This window comes from Manacus candei, unplaced genomic scaffold (genome assembly GCF_025592945.1).
Source record: "Manacus candei isolate 608988 ecotype Guabito, Panama unplaced genomic scaffold, ASM2559294v1 h1tg000096l, whole genome shotgun sequence".
Classification (NCBI taxonomy): Eukaryota; Metazoa; Chordata; class Aves; order Passeriformes; family Pipridae; genus Manacus; species Manacus candei.
This window is the reverse complement of record NW_026138144.1, coordinates 54399-69088: the sequence shown is the minus strand read 5'-3', so window position 1 is coordinate 69088 and position 14690 is coordinate 54399. Positions and strand designations below refer to the sequence as shown.

Sequence of the window (14690 nt, the reverse complement as noted above, 5' to 3'; positions counted from 1 at the left end):
ACCTGTCCATCACGGTGAGAGTGCAGGGTGTCCCTCCCCAGCTCAGGGAGTGTGCAAGGCACGTCCCTCTCTCTTCAGCCTGGTGAACACTCCAGGTGTGCAAGGTGTGTCCGTCTCCATCGCGGTGAGCGTGCAAGGTGCCCCTCTGTCAGTACAGCGTGCGCAAGGTGCCCCCCAAAACCGGTGAGCGCGCAAGGCGCGCCCGCGTGTGTAGGGTGCGCACAAGGCGCGTGCCCGACGCGCCCCATCACGCGCGTTCCCGCGCGGGCGCCGCCGCTCCTTTCCCTCCCCTCCCCGGGCCGGCAGGGGGCGCAGGGGCGCGCGGGGCGCAGGGCGCGTGCGCGGCGCGGGCGGGCGGAAGTGCGGCGCGGGGCCGGCGCGCGGCGAAGGGCGCGCGGGGCTCATGGCGCTCCTTAAAGGCGCCGCCGCCGCTCCGCCGCCTCCCGGCCCCGCAGGGACGCGCCGAGCCGGGCTGGAATGAGCAGGTGGGGCGGCACTCCCCGGCACCTCCCCCGACACCCTTTCCTCCTCTCACGGCACCCCGCCCTCGCGGTCCGGCACGCGCCGCCGCTGCCTCAGTTTCCCCCCGGTGTCGGGGGTCGTGCGGCTGTGATGGGGGAACCGGCGGCCTCGGGACCCCCGGGCTCCGCTCCCAGGGCGGGGGGGGGGCAAGCACCGGGACTGGGGTGGCTGCAGACCCTGGGAGAGGGGAAGTAGAGCCAGGGGAGGGAGATTCTCAGCTCGGAGTGGGCTGCAAAGCCCGGGGGAGAGGACACAGCCCTGGGGTGGGGGCTCCAAGCTCGAGGGGGTGTGCAGACCCCAGGTAGGGGTGCGGACCCCAGGTAGAGGTGCAGAGCCCAGGTAAGGGAGCTCCCCGGGACAGTGGGGGGCTGCAGGCTCCACCCAGGTAGGGGTGCAGACCACAGGTAGGGGAGGCTGCCCCTGCCCTGGGGGGCTCCCCGGGGCAGCGGTCCAGGCTGGGTCCCTGTGAGCCCTGGGGGACGCTCCAGCACCATCCCCTGCTCCAGGAGAAAATGGTTTGTCCGCCACCAGGATGAGCCCCTGTGCTCTCTGGGCGCCCACAGGGATGGACTGGGGGAAACCTGGAGCAGCCCAGGGTCTGGGAAGCACTAGGGGATCTGCTGGCAGGATTTCCCTCTGGCTCAGGGCTGGAGTGCCCAGCTGGGCCCTTCCAGTGTGGGAAGAGCCCCCTGAGCTCCCCCCCAGTCCCCTGTCCCTGAGAATTTTTTGCATTGATCATCTTAACTTATATTTGTTTCTCCCCCTTTTTGTCCTGATCATCACTGTGCTGTACTCAGCCCCATCAGCACTCCAGGCTGAGCAGGGGGCTCTGGGCTGGGGGCGTAGGGCTTATTTTATCCTGGATGGATAAGGGAGCAGCTCCCAGCTGAGAAGGGAGCCCTGGAGGTGCCTCACTCCCCCAGCACCAACAGGGGGGCTGTGTTGGGGCATGTCACGTATAACTAAGTGAGTTTATCAGGTGCTGCAGAGCTGGGAGTGAGAGATTTCCCCCGGCTTACGTAAGACTGAGCAGCAGGGCTGGGTCTGGGGCAGGGATCCGACCCCAGCGCCCTGCCCACGGTTTTGCAATGGCTGTGGGGTCAGTGGGGCGAGCACTACGGCCGTCCCGTGACGGGAGCACTGGGACCTGTGCCCAGACAGCACCCAGGTCCCAGTGGGGCCGGCATAAGCCGGGTGCCAGGGTAAACCCAGCTCCCCATGGGGCTGGGTGTGTGGTGCCAGGACAGGCCCAGTGACTTGTGGGGCTGGTGTGTGTGGTGCCAGGGTAAACCTAGATCTCGTGGTGGGGCCAAGTGTGTGGTGCTGGGACAGACCCAGGTCTCCTGGTGGGGCTGAGTGTGCGTGTTGCCAGGGTAAACTCAGGTCTGGTGGAGCCAGCACGTGTGGGGCTGGGACAGATCCAGCTCTCCTGGTGGGACAGGTGTGTGTGGGTTCAGCACAGACCCGGCTCCCGGTGGGGTTGGTACATGTGGGTTCAGGACAGACCTGTCCTGACTCGCAGCCTTGGGCACCCAGCAACTCCTGAGCCTGTAACCGAGAGATTTATGACTCCTCTGACCTTGCAAATTGCTGAGTCAGATGGGGAAGGTTTTTTGCTGCATTCCCTGGCTTTAAAAAACCCTGTAGGTTCCCAAAGCTTGGAAGCCCTCCTGCTGTGGCCCCAGCCCTGTCCCAGCGTGAGGATCATCCCCGGGCTGTGGCAGGAGGGAGCAGTTGGTTCTGAGCACGCTGGAGGTCGATTCTCTGTGTCCTCCTCCCTGGGAAGGGTGCAGTATCCCCTGCTTCCTGAAGGCAGCACATCAGCTCCGGGGGCTGCAGCCTTGCCGAACCTCGGGGGAATCAGGCAGAAGGTTTGGGATGCCCAAACCCTTTTTGGGGAGCTTGTTGGAAGCTCATGAGGGGAATCCCCCCTCCCTTGGTGCACTGCTCTGCTGCACAGGCTCTGCTGCCTTCCCAGCCAGGGCTGATCTTTGGACTTTGTTCCTTCCTGTCCTTAATTTTCCAAGCACAGGGAGGGGAGAGTCCTCCCTCTCCAAGGACATGGAAGGCTGGCCTGGACTGTCCCCACCTCTCCAGCCAGGCTGGGCCTGCTGCCAGCGTGGGGCCAAGAGGGTGTTATCGGGGCTGGGCCAGCCCCAGGAGCCAGTCCCTGTCCCCCCCTCGGGCCACCACGATTATGGGGGCCCCTCGCCTGCCCTGTGCTGCACCGATAGCACGGTGGAGGTGGGACACTGACCTCGCACCACTGGAGTGGGGATGCTGGGGGGGCTCCCAGGGGAGCCAGGGACCCCCCTGGCCTCGAGCATCCCCCGCCGTGCCTTGCAGGGGGACGGTGCCATGGCTGAGAAGGCGTCACCGAGCCCCGGCGTGGGCATCACACCACTGCAGCAGATGCTGGCCTCGGGGACAGGCGCCATCCTCACCTCCCTCTTCGGTGAGCACTGCAGGGTGGGCGCCGGGGCGGGGGCTGGCATGGGGGCAGTCATGGCTAAAGGGTGGTGTTGTTTCAGTGACACCGCTGGACGTGGTGAAGATCCGGCTGCAGGCCCAGAGGACCCCGTTCTCCAAAGGTAACCCTGCTCAGGGCAGGGTGGGGGGCTCCAGCCAGCCCCCCAGCCAGCTGGCGAGCAGCCCGTGGGGATGGCTTGGTTGGCAGAGCCAGTGGCAGGGATGTCTTGGCTCCAGAGCTTGGGGCCATTGCGAGGTGGCAGGTTACCATGGGCCCCTCATCCTGATGAGCTCGGGGGGCCCTGCTGGGGGAACTGGGCTCGGGCTTGGCTCTGTCCTTCCCCCTGCACAGCCCAGTGCCGAGGGGGGTCAGCGCTGTGCCTGGCAGCCCCCAGCCCCTGGGGAGCAGGGCAGAGGGGCCCACCCTGCTCCAGCTGCTCGCTGTTCCCCCACTGCCTTTGTTCCAATCTCCACACTGCTCCTCGTGGGCTCTGCCCTCCATCTGCCCCCGTCCCGTGGGGTCAGCGGGCTGGGCCCAAGGGACTGGTTTGGTGACAATAGGGACTACTTGGGAAGTGGCTGCGGGGGCATCCAGCCCCTTCACCCACGGAGTTCTCCCACTGCCCAGCTCGGAGCTGCAGCACACACGTGTGCCCCGGCCCTGGGAGGTGGCACGTCCCAGTGCCAGTGCTCAGTGTGTCCCCATTGTGTGTTTCAGCCTTGCCAGCACAGGCAGTGCCCTGGGGCGCTCAGCCGGCCACATGTGAGTACGCCCGGGGGCTCCAGGCAGCTCCTGCTGCCAGTGGCTTTGCTTTCCCAAACCTTGATGCCAGTTTGCTTTTCCACTGGTGGCAGCTCGGGCTCCTCTGGCTGTAGGGACATCCCTGTGGTGTGGGGGCTACCATTGTCCCCAGCCCTGGCTGTTCCTGCAGCCCTGCTTTGGGGCTGGCTATGCCACATCCATGGGGTCTGCTGTGGGGTCTGTTGTGCAACAGGCCTGGCTCTCTGTGCTCCCCCTCTCTGTACTGTGGCTATGTCAAAGTCCCTTTGGATCTCCACTGCCTGGGTCCCTCTGCCTGGCTTGAGAGCACAGTGGAGGGGCTGTGGTGTCCCCACCGTGCCACGGCAACAGAGCCAAGACCAACCAAGGCATAAAACCCCTCCTGCCACTGGCAGTGAGTCCTGCTGTGCTCCCATCCCTGCCGTGGGGCTGTGTGTCCCCCACCCTGCGGGTCTGGCTGTGGTCAGACCCTGGCCAGAGGGTTGTCCCTCTCCTGGCCTTGGCCTGGGGCTGGTCCCACTGGGCTCAAACACTGACGGTTTGGCTTCTTCCTGGAAGGAAAGCTTTGGGATCAGATGTGCTGGGTGTGGGGCAGAGGGGAAGGGTCTCCTGTCTAACAGTGATGCCATTGCTTCCTACCTCAGGGAAGTGTTTCCTCTACTGCAATGGGCTCATGGACCACCTGTACGTCTGCCAGAACGGCAACGGCTGCACCGCCTGGTACAAGGCCCCCACCCACTTCACTGGCACACTGGTAGGGGCCGTGGGCACAGCAGGGTGGGCAGGGGCCTCCCTGTCCCAGAGGGGTGTTTGCTGGGGAGGTGTTTGCCCATCTCCTCTCTCTAACTCCTCTCCCTGGTGCTCCCCTCTCTCCCCAGGATGCCTTTGTGAAGATCACACGCTACGAGGGCATCAGGTCCCTGTGGAGCGGCTTGCCCCCCACCCTGTGAGTTTGGGCATTCTGGGTGCTAACACCTGCCTGGGCACACAGGCATCAGTCCCAAGCCCCCTGCTGGCCCTCAGGGAGTGCAGGTGCCTCTCACTCCCCTCCTCCTCCTCCTCCTCACAGAGTCATGGCTGTGCCAGCCACCGTCATTTACTTCACCACCTACGACCAGCTCCGGGACTACCTGCACGCCCGGACGGGAAGTCGGGGTCCCCACATCCCCTTGCTGGCCGGGGCCCTCGCCAGGCGTGAGTACCCCTCCTCCCTGGGGGTCTCCCCGTGCCCACCCTGTGGTGCCAGCAGAGCGTGGCAGGTCTTGGTGCCCAGTTTCGGCACCTGGCTCTCCCAGCATGGTGCTGATGGCTCCGGGACAGCCGCTGGAGCGGACGGAGCTGATTCCCGGTGTCCCCTCCTTGCAGTGGGTGCCGTGACGGTCATCAGCCCCTTGGAGCTGATCCGCACCAAGATGCAGTCCCGGCAGCTCAGCTACCGCGAGCTGGGTGTCTGCATCCAGTCAGCAGTGGCCCAGGATGGCTGGCTGTCCCTCTGGAGAGGCTGGGGACCCACCGTGCTGCGGGACGTCCCCTTCTCGGGTATGGCTGTGGTGGCACTGGGAGGTGGCAGGGAACCAGGGCCGGGGGGTTGGTGTGTCCAGGGTGTCCAGTTGTAGCACTGGTGTCTCCTCTCCCCCCAGCTCTGTACTGGTTTAACTATGAGCTGGTGAGGACGTGGCTCTGCAGGAAGGCCTGGCTGGAAGAGGCCACGTTCATGGTCAGCTTCACATCTGGGGCCATCTCTGGCACGGTGAGTTTGGGGTGCTGAAGCTCACTCAAGGTGGGGGATGGTCCCTGTGGGAGGGAGGGGCGGGCTGGGATGGTGCAGGGAGGTGATGGCAGAGCTGTCACCAGGTCCAGGCTCACTGCCCAGTGCCAACCCCACAGGTGGCCGCGGTGCTGACGCTGCCCTTCGACGTGGTCAAAACCCAGCGGCAGATCGAGCTGGGAGACAGCGAGGTGCACCCAGGTGAGGGGCCAGGCCTGCGGGCAGGTGCCTGGGGGGCATCCAGGACTCCTCAGGGGCATCCCTAGACCCTTACCTGCTCCCCTCTCCCCACAGTCTCAGCCTCCAAGCCTTCCTCCACCTGGCTGCTCATGCAGCGGATCCGCGCCGAGTCTGGCACCCGGGGGCTGTTTGCAGGTGAGGACGTGCCCCGGCCTTGTGCTGGGGTTCCAGGTGCCCTGGTGTCACCCCAGGGCTGACAGCGCTGTCCTTGCAGGCTTCCTGCCCCGTGTCATCAAGGTGGCACCTGCCTGCGCCATCATGATCAGCACCTACGAATTTGGCAAGACCTTCTTCCAGAAGCTGAACCAGGAGCGGCGGCTGCGGGGGTTGTGAGCAGGGCTGGGGCAGAGCTGTGTGTGGCCGTGCCCAGGGGACAGTGCCAGCCCTGCTCCGGCCGGGAGTCCCGGGAGCGGCGATCCACACTCGGCTGTGCAGAGCCCAAGTGCCTTCATCCCGCACTCTGCCTCCCCACACACGGAGCCAGGGCCCCACTCCCTGTCCCAGCCACTCTGGGGGACATCTGTGCCTGCTGCTGTGACACTGGGGGGCACATGGAGCCCCCCACACTCATCCCTTGGGGCTGGACAGATGCTGCTGCTGCTGCTGGATTCGTGGACACTCTGGCAAGGATGGGATGTCCCAGGTGACTTGGCCTGGCAGGAGGTGGAGCTGGGGCTCAGGCGAGGACCAAACCCCAAACCTCGGAGGCTTCTCTGCCTGCTCGGGCCCCCCAACCCTGCTCTGCCCGGGGGTCCATCACTCACGCACAGCCTCCCCTTGCTGGCTCTGCATGGGGACACGACAGGACCCTCTCCCTGCCTCCGGACCTCTCCTCTCACTGGGGGTATCCCTGTCCCCTGCCAGACCCTGGGTTGGACAGACTCTGCATGGGGACAGACCTCGCTGCTGCTCCAGGGGGCCGGGGGGCACTGTGGCACCCCCTGCCCTGTCCCTTCACTGCAAGGGACAGCTCTGTGGGCACTGCCCCCACCTTCCCCTGGGACTCACAGGGGGAATTCCCCTTATTTTCTTAAATAAAAGAAAAATTTGTCTCATAGTGGAAGGGTTTCTCTCCCTGTGTGCTGGGGGCTGTGAAAGGCCCCAGGGGCACCCCCCACGGGTGCCAGCCATGTCCCTGCTGTGTGGGCACAGTACTGTCACCCACCAGGTCCTTGCTGGGCTTTTACTGAGGGTAAGGGGACCCAGGACCGCCCTGCTCCCCCCAGCAGCACCCCACTGCTGATGGGGCAGGGGGATACCCCATCCCTGCTGACCTGCTGTGTCCCAAAGGTGCTCTCCCTGCCCCGGGGGCTGGAGGAAGCTCACTGGACCCTCCTCAGCACCCCTGCTTGGGCCAGGACCTCATGGTGGGGAGCACAAAGGGTCTGTTCCCCCCTGTCCCAGCAGGGGGGTGGGTGACAGGCCAGCTCTGCTTGCTGCATTTATTGATTTCCTTTTGCTCCAACCAGGCAGATGGGGCCGAAATAAAAACCAAAATCACCCAAAACAACCCAAAACCCAGGGGAGGATGGGGAGGGGATGGGAAAGGGGAGTCCTACCCCTGGCGTGGGGATGCTGCTGCAAGGAGGGACAGCTGGTCCCCAAAGTGGGGGACAGGCAGCCCCCCAAAGCAGAGGGGCTGGGGAGGGCCAGGTGGGCACTGAGGGCTGAGCGGGATGGACAGTGGGGCTGTGCCCAGACCCTCACCCCTGGAGGGGGCCTGGCCCTGACCCCCCCCTTGCTCCCCAGCAGCTGTCGCTCCCAGTGTCCCCCCATGGCACAGTTCATCCCCCCCATCCCCAGCTCGCCTGGGTCCCAGTCCTGCATCCCCCATCCCAATGGGTCCGTGTCTCCAGCCAGGGTCCAGGCTGGGGGTCCGAGGCACAGCCGGGGGGTGGGATGTCGAGATGGGGAGGGGGATGCCCGTCCCCAGCCTCCCCGGTGGGTTCGGCGAGTCCCTCGTCGTTCCCGGGGCGGCGAGGGGGGCCGAGTTCAGTCCCGGGCCGAGCTCAGTCCTGCGCCGTGACAATGGGCCGGGCGGCCGGGCCGGGGGGCGGTGAGGGGGCCGGGGGCCTCAGCTGGGGCTGCGGGTCGGGCTGGCTTCCGTGCTGTCGCTCACCAGGCACTCGTTGGACTTGAGGCTGGCCAGGGACTTGCAGCTGGGCAGGGAGGCCAGGGAGCCGCAGAGCCCCAGCATGGAGGGCGTGGGGTCCTTCCCTGTGGGCAGAGAGGGGTGTCGTGGGGGGCTGCGGCCTCGACCCCAGCGCTGCCACCGCGGGGGGACGGGGAGCACCCCTCCGGGAGGGACCCTGGGCGTCCCTGCACTGCTGGGACAGCACTGCTGCCACAAGGAACGGGCTGGGAGGGTTCAGACCCCTGGGTGCGTGTGGGGGGACACGCTGAGCCCTGTGGGGCACCCGCTGATGGGTGGGGGGTGTCTTACCCAAGGGCCCCCAGGGCTCGCCCTCGCGCTTGCCCTCGCCCAGGCGCTGGGAGTCGGAGCTGAGGCTGTTCTCGGCCGAGAGCTGGTCGGTGCTCACGAAGCTGTGCCTGCAGAGGGACCACGCTGAGCCCCCCGGGGCTGGCACAGCCCTTCTCCCCGTCCCCCCTCCCCCGGGGCAGGGCAGGGTGCTGGGCACGGCTCAGGGGGGGCTCTGCCCCCAGCACGGTGCTACCTCCTGTAGAGTTTGCTGTCCGAGCCGCTCTCGTTGCCGTTGAGGGTCCCCAGCGAGGGCCACTGGTTGACCAGGGGTGTCACCATCTCCTTGGAGAGCTGGGCCAGCTGCGGGTTCTCGCAGGGGATCAGCCCCGTCCTGCGGCAAAGGCGGCTGCTCAGCACCCGGCACGGCCACCGGTGCCGGGGACCTGCCGGGCGACACGGCCCACGGGATGTGTGGGGCACTGGGGACCCACCGCGTCCCACGGGGCACATGGGACACCGGGGACCCTCCGTGTCTCATGGGATACATGAGGCATTTGGAACCCACCATGTCCCACAGGGGATAAGGGACACTGGGGACCCTCCATGTCTCATGGGATATATGAGGCACTGGGGACCCACCATGTCCCATGGGGGAGAGGGGACACTGGGGACCCTCCATGTCCCAAAGGCCATATGGGGCACCTGGGTATTGGGAACCTTCCACCCATCATATCCCATGGGTAATATGGGGTATTGAGGACCCATCACGTCCCACAGGGCAGACTGGGCACAATGGGGACCCTCCATGTCCTATGGGATATATGGAGCACCTGGGCATCAGAGACCTACCACCCATCACATCCCATGGGGTAAATGGGATACCAGGGACCCACTGTGTCCCACAGGGAATACGGGGCACCCAGACCCTGGGAACGCCACATCCATCACACCCCACAGGGTGTACGGGGTGCCAGGGACCACCCCTCACCCTGCCCCTCGGGATCGATGGGACACTGGGGACCACCCACAGCCCCTGGGGCACCCAGTCTCCAGGGGACCCCCCCCCCAGCCCGAGCCCCCCACAGCAGCAGCATGTCCCCACTCACAGCTGCTCCTGCAGCTCCAGGATGACGCCCTCCAGCTCCCTCTTCTCCAGCTGGTTCTGCACCATCACCTCCTCCAGCCGCAGCTTCAGCCGCTTGTTCTCCGCCTCCAGGTCCTTCAGCTGCGACTCCCGCAGCCGCACCAGCTCCTCCAGGTACCCCTGCGGGAGGCCACTGTCACCACTGGTGGCCCCGCTGCCACCACAATGTCCCCAGGGCCACTCAGGGTGACAACGAGAGGACTGGGTCACTGCAGCAGTGGGGTGAAGGTCTGCGGACACCACTGGGCTGTGGGAGAGGGGATGCAGGGGCAGATGCTCCAGGCTGGAGCGTCCCGGGGGGGGGGTGATACCTTGACAGCCCCATCCCAGCTCCCAGTACCTTTTGGGCATAAACGATGCGGAATTTCTGCTCCATCTTGCGCCACTTGTTGTACCAACTGTCCTCGTCGGTGACCAGGGGCAGGTAGGGGTGTTCAGGCGAGCTGTCCTCGCTCGTGCTGCTCTCCACACTGCCCCGCTCCTCCTCCTCACTCAGGTAGTCGTAGCTGGAGGGTGCAGGGGCTCAGTGGGGGCTGTCACACAGTCAGGGACACCCACCAGGGTGCCAGGGCAGAGACAAAACCCACCGAGGGACCCAGAGATCCCAAAAAACCCACCAAGGGAGCCCCCAGACCCCCAACATATGCAGGTGCAGGTGGGTCCTGCTACTCCCCAAAACACAGCGGGGACTCCCAACGACCTTCCCAAACTGATCTGGGGGTGGGGGAACCTCCATGTCCCCCAAAACCCACCAAGGGACCCCCCTCTGACCCAACCAAGGGAGCCCCCAGACCTCCAACACCTGCAGGTGAAGGTGGATCCTGCTGCACTCCAAAAACCACCAGGCACCACCCAGGCCCTCCCAAACTGACAAAACAGGGGTGAGGAGACCCTAAAATCCCCCAAAACCCACCAAGGGACCCCAAAACCCCCCCAAACCCCAGGGAGGGCACCAGGGAGCCAACTCTTACCTCTGTGTGAACTTCAGGTAGGGCGTGTAGTCGATGACCACGGGCGTTTTACCGTCCATCACCTCTCCCTTCAGGCAGAAGCTGAGCAGTGGCAGTGGGAGAAGGAGTAGAGGGTCAGGGCACCCCAGGGGGGTCAGTCAGGGCCTGTGTCCCACCGTGTCACCCGCCCCTACCTGAAGTCGATGGCGCTGAGCCCGATGAGCATCCCCGTGAGCACCGTGGACTCCTCCCGCAGCATGATGGCCCCATCGTCGTAAAACCGCCTGCGGGGAAACGTGTGGCACCCCAAAACCCACCCTGGCACACGGAGCCCACCCCGGGCCCAGCGCAGGTGTGGCCGTGGCCGGGGGGGCCGTGGGCTGCTCACCTGGTGGTCCGTGTGTCCCGCAGGGCCGTGGAGATGTACTCGGACATTCGCTTCTCCATCAGCGCCACGCGGATCCACGCCCGGCCCTGCAAGGGGGGGCTGCCATTGGGTCCCCCCTCACAGCTGCCCCTCACCACAATCCCACCCACCCCTGGCACTCTGGGGACCAGCAGACGGGGGTTCCCCACCCGGGAGTGCCTTTTGACCCATTTTTCGGTCCCACGGGGACCCACAGCTCCTGTTGTGCCCCAGTGATCCCATGGGGTCCTACGGGGGGCAGAGAGGGAATGGGAATAGGATGGGATGGGATGGGATGGGATGGGATGGGATGGGATGGGATGGGATGGGATGGGGATGGGATGGGATGGGAATGAGTATGGGACAGGATGGGATGGGGACAGGGATGGGGAATGGAAGAGGATGAGAAAAGATAAAGTTGAGGATGGGATGGGGTGGGATTAGGATGGGATGGAGGTAGGATATGGATGGAGACAGAAGGGGAATGGGTCCGTATACGAGGGACAAGGTGTGGATGGAAGCAGGGGAGGCAAGAATAGGAATGGCAATGGGGACAGGGCTGGGGCTGGAGCCCTCCTGACCTTGGCCCTGGAGGTGCTGATGTTCTCCATGTTCTCGATGCTGCTGACGCAGTTGTTGGGGACCTTGCTGCAGGCCAGGCGGATGTAATCCCAAAACCCGCGCTGCCCATCGGAGCTGAACCAGCTGACGGGGCCTGCGGGCAGGGGCTGCAGTCGGGGGCTGCTGTGCTGGCAAAGCCCCTGACAGAGCCTGGACACACTCCCTGGTGTCACCGTGGGCATCCCCACCTGCCATGGGGCACAGGGGTGGGGACAGGGACGCCCCCGTTACCTTTGAAGCGGTGGCTGAGGATCTGCTCGAGGATGGCGGCGAAGTTGACGAACTCCTCGGAGGAGTCATCGATGGGATCCGCCGTGTACTTCTCCAGGAGGGTCTTCACCGAGAACCTGGCGAGGGTTCGGGCGTCACAGGGCGGGAGGGGACGGATCCCCACCACCCCTCACCCACCACCTGGCACGGGCCGGGTTTCAGCGCCGGAGCAAAACACTTTTCCAGCCGTTGGCTCCCGCTCCCGGCAGCGGGAAGAGGGCGGCGGGCTGGGCTGTGGCTCGCTGACCCCCCGTGTCCCCACGTCCCCGGGGACCCCGAGGGGCGGCCGACACTCCCCGCTGAGCAAGTGGCCAGGAAGGGCGAACAAAGGCCCCTTCCTCCCCGGCCGTGCGCGGGCGGTGATGGCTTCCCCTTCCGCCCGGCCGCTCGTGCTCCCAGCACAGCCATGCCGAGGACACGGCGCCCGCCCGGCCCGGCACGGGGCAGGTGTTGGCTCGGCGGGGATCCCCCCCGTCCGTGGGTCACAGCTGGCTGGGGATCCCTCTGACGGCGGGTGGAAGGTGCCTCGTCGTGACAGAGGGGTGTGGACCTGCCTTGTGCCGTGGTGAGGAAATTCAGGGGGTCTGGAGGTGCCCTGTGCCATGGCGAGGAGCCCTGGAGGTCCCCATGGCATGACAGTGGGGTTTGGAGGTGCCCCTGTGCTGTGGTGAGGAGATCCAGGGGGTCTGGAGGTGCCTTTTGCCATGGTGATAAGAAACAGGGGGTTCCTATGTTATGGCAGCAGGGTCTGGAGCTGCCCTGTGCCAAGGTGATGAGAAACGGGGGGTCCCTGTGTCATGACAGTGGGGTCTGAAGGTGCCCTGTGCCATGGTGAGGAAACCCAGGGGTTCCCTGTGTCATGACAGGGGGGTCTGGAGGTGCCCTGTACCATGGTGAGGAAACTCAGGGGTTCCCTGTGTCATGACAGGGGGGTCTAGAGCTGCCCCTGTGCCACAGTGAGGAAATTCAGGGGGTCTGGAGGTGCCCTGTGCCATGGTGAGGAGATCCAGGGGCTCCCCCTGTCATGATGGGGGGTTTGGAGGTGCCTTTTGCCACGGCAAGGAAATCCAGAGGGTCCCCATGTCGTGATGGGGGTCGGAGGTGCCCTGTGCCATGGGGAGAAGCCCAACACCAGGCCCTGGGGGTCCCTGCCAGGCTGACCCTGGCCTTGGTGCCCCCCACAACCCCCCCAACCCTAGGCCAGGCTCCAGCACTCCCAGCACCAGCAGCCCCTCACTAGTGCCTGGGGAGCTTCACCCCACTCGTGTGCCCCTGCAGGGACCACCAGCCCCCCCCGTCCCCCCACTCCACCCCTGCTCCCCCCCTTTCCCGGTCCAGCCGGGCGTCTCCATGACAACCCTCATCCTCCATCCTTCATCTCCCATCCCTGCCGCCAGGAGTGGGGCCCTGACGTCACTTCCTGGGCCCCCCACCCGCATGGGGGTCCCCAACACAGCCCCCCCCGGCACTCCACTGCCCCCAGTACCCCCCACACCCTCCACTCCCCCTGCATCCCCCCACCATCCTCGGCGGCCCCCGACACCCCTGCCCCGGCTGCCTCCATGTTGTCGCTGTGTCCCCAATCCCCGCATCGCCCCCCCCGAAGCTCTCCCAGCCCCCCTAACCCTCCCCAGTGCCCCCGGAACCCCCCCAGCCCCGCAGCCCCGGCCGCACCGCCCGCAGCCCCGCGGCCCCGCAGCTCCGCGCCCCCCCATTCCCGCATCCCCATCCTCCTCCTCCTCCCCCCTCCCAATCTCAGTTCCCCCCCCAAAATAAAGCGACTGCAGCAACAACAAACCCCCCCAAAGGGTGAAGGGGCGGCTGAGGGAGGGAGGGGGGGGAACGAACCCCCCAACCCTCCTCCCCACCCCCTCCCCTCCCCGCCCCCCATCTCCTCTATCCCCACCGGCGGTGGTCCCTTCTCCCTCCCCCCGCCGCTCTCCCTTCCCCTCCCCATTTCGGGGTGCCCCCCCCCCCCACCTGCAGACGGTGATGAGGTTTTTCCTCTCCACGGCGATGTTCCTGGAGGAAGCTTTCTTGGAGGAGAGCCCCAGAGCCATGGCAGCCGGCACCCAGCTCGCTTCCATCCAGCGGCCCAGACGCCGCGGCCGCGGGCGATGCCCCTTCCCCGCCGTGGGGACCCCCCCGCCCCGCGGCCGCTGCCCCCCGCGCCGCGCAGGCTTTGCTCCGCCGGTGCCCACGCCACGGGCCGTGCGCCGCCCCCCCCTCCTTCCAAAGGGATGCTCTCCCCGCCCCCGGCCCCCCAAATCTCTCCTCCGGGGGGAGGGGGGAGCATAAAGGGGGGGCAGCAGTCCTCCACCTTCCTGAGGGTCGCAGCCCACCCACCCCCCCGACATGACGTGCCAGTGGTGGGGACACCCTGGGGAAAGCCATGGGGAGGGGGCAGCCCCCCTGGGGCTTTTGGGGGGTTCTTTGCCCACCCCAGGCTGAGCTCGGCACCCCCCTCCCTGCCCTGATCCCCGTTTTGGGGGGTCTGAGTGTCACCCCTCCCTGAGGGGTCTGTGGGGGGCGAGGGACCCCCTTCACAGGGTGAGGGGGCTGACTGTGTGCAGGGGGGCCCTGCACCCCCATTTTGCACCGTGCCTCAGTTTCCCCATTGATGTGACAGGGAAATCAGGAAAGGGGGGTGAATCCCACAGGCACCCACCGAGCCCCACAGCACCCAGATAAATCTGGGTCACCTGCAGCAGACAGACACCCTCCATGGGGACAAAACCCTCCTCTCTGTGCCCCCAGGGGGGCTTCACACTCACCTCTGCCCCTACCAAGGTGAACTCAGCCCTTAGCACCCAGCTGGGGGGGCAGCAGCACGCCCGTGGGAGGTGGGACCCCCAAAACCCCCATGGCCACTGCGGGGAGACAGCCCCTGTGGGGACAAATCCCCCCTGTCTGTGTCCCACAAGGTGCTCACACCCCCCTTTTCCCCTGTCCAGAGGACCCCAGCCCACAATACTCAGCTGGGGGGCAGTGGGGCACATGGGGGGGAGGGACCCCCAAAATCCCCATGGCTGTGCAGGGAGGGGAGCCCTTGGCAGCACCCAGATAAGGCCACGGTCTGTTATCGGGGCACCCAGAC

General features: G+C 66.1%; 2 protein-coding genes across 5 annotated transcripts; one reads left to right on the top strand and one right to left on the bottom strand.

Moving 5' to 3' along the window:
• The first annotated feature begins 327 nt into the window (after window positions 1–327).
• SLC25A39 (solute carrier family 25 member 39) lies at window positions 328–6835 on the top strand. Of its 3 annotated transcripts, none has more exons than XM_051768638.1 (12): window positions 328–485; window positions 2869–2977; window positions 3054–3113; window positions 3710–3754; window positions 4417–4526; window positions 4651–4718; window positions 4842–4966; window positions 5138–5311; window positions 5413–5522; window positions 5660–5741; window positions 5835–5915; window positions 5995–6835. In XM_051768638.1, exons 2-12 carry the CDS (start codon window positions 2881–2883, stop codon window positions 6111–6113), a joined length of 1071 nt encoding a protein of 356 aa, XP_051624598.1. In that variant the 5' UTR covers window positions 328–485; window positions 2869–2880; the 3' UTR covers window positions 6114–6835. The 3 variants fall into 3 exon arrangements, with proteins under 3 accessions (XP_051624598.1, XP_051624595.1, XP_051624596.1); XM_051768635.1 differs by lacking the exon at window positions 328–485 and adding an exon at window positions 2705–2766 and having other exon boundaries at window positions 2847–2977; XM_051768636.1 differs by lacking the exons at window positions 328–485; window positions 3710–3754 and adding an exon at window positions 2705–2766 and having other exon boundaries at window positions 2847–2977.
• Window positions 6836–6935: 100 nt separating this feature from the next.
• RUNDC3A (RUN domain containing 3A) lies at window positions 6936–13723 on the bottom strand. 2 transcript variants are annotated; one of them, XM_051768633.1, is made up of 11 exons: window positions 13574–13723; window positions 11555–11670; window positions 11284–11417; window positions 10685–10770; window positions 10491–10580; window positions 10318–10398; window positions 9687–9852; window positions 9309–9466; window positions 8456–8645; window positions 8224–8330; window positions 6936–7997 (listed from the first exon to the last, which is right to left on the bottom strand). In XM_051768633.1, exons 1-11 carry the CDS (start codon window positions 13678–13680, stop codon window positions 7790–7792), a joined length of 1443 nt encoding a protein of 480 aa, XP_051624593.1. In that variant the 5' UTR covers window positions 13681–13723; the 3' UTR covers window positions 6936–7789. The 2 variants fall into 2 exon arrangements, with proteins under 2 accessions (XP_051624593.1, XP_051624594.1); XM_051768634.1 differs by having other exon boundaries at window positions 8456–8593; window positions 13574–13721.
• Window positions 13724–14690: the final 967 nt, after the last annotated feature.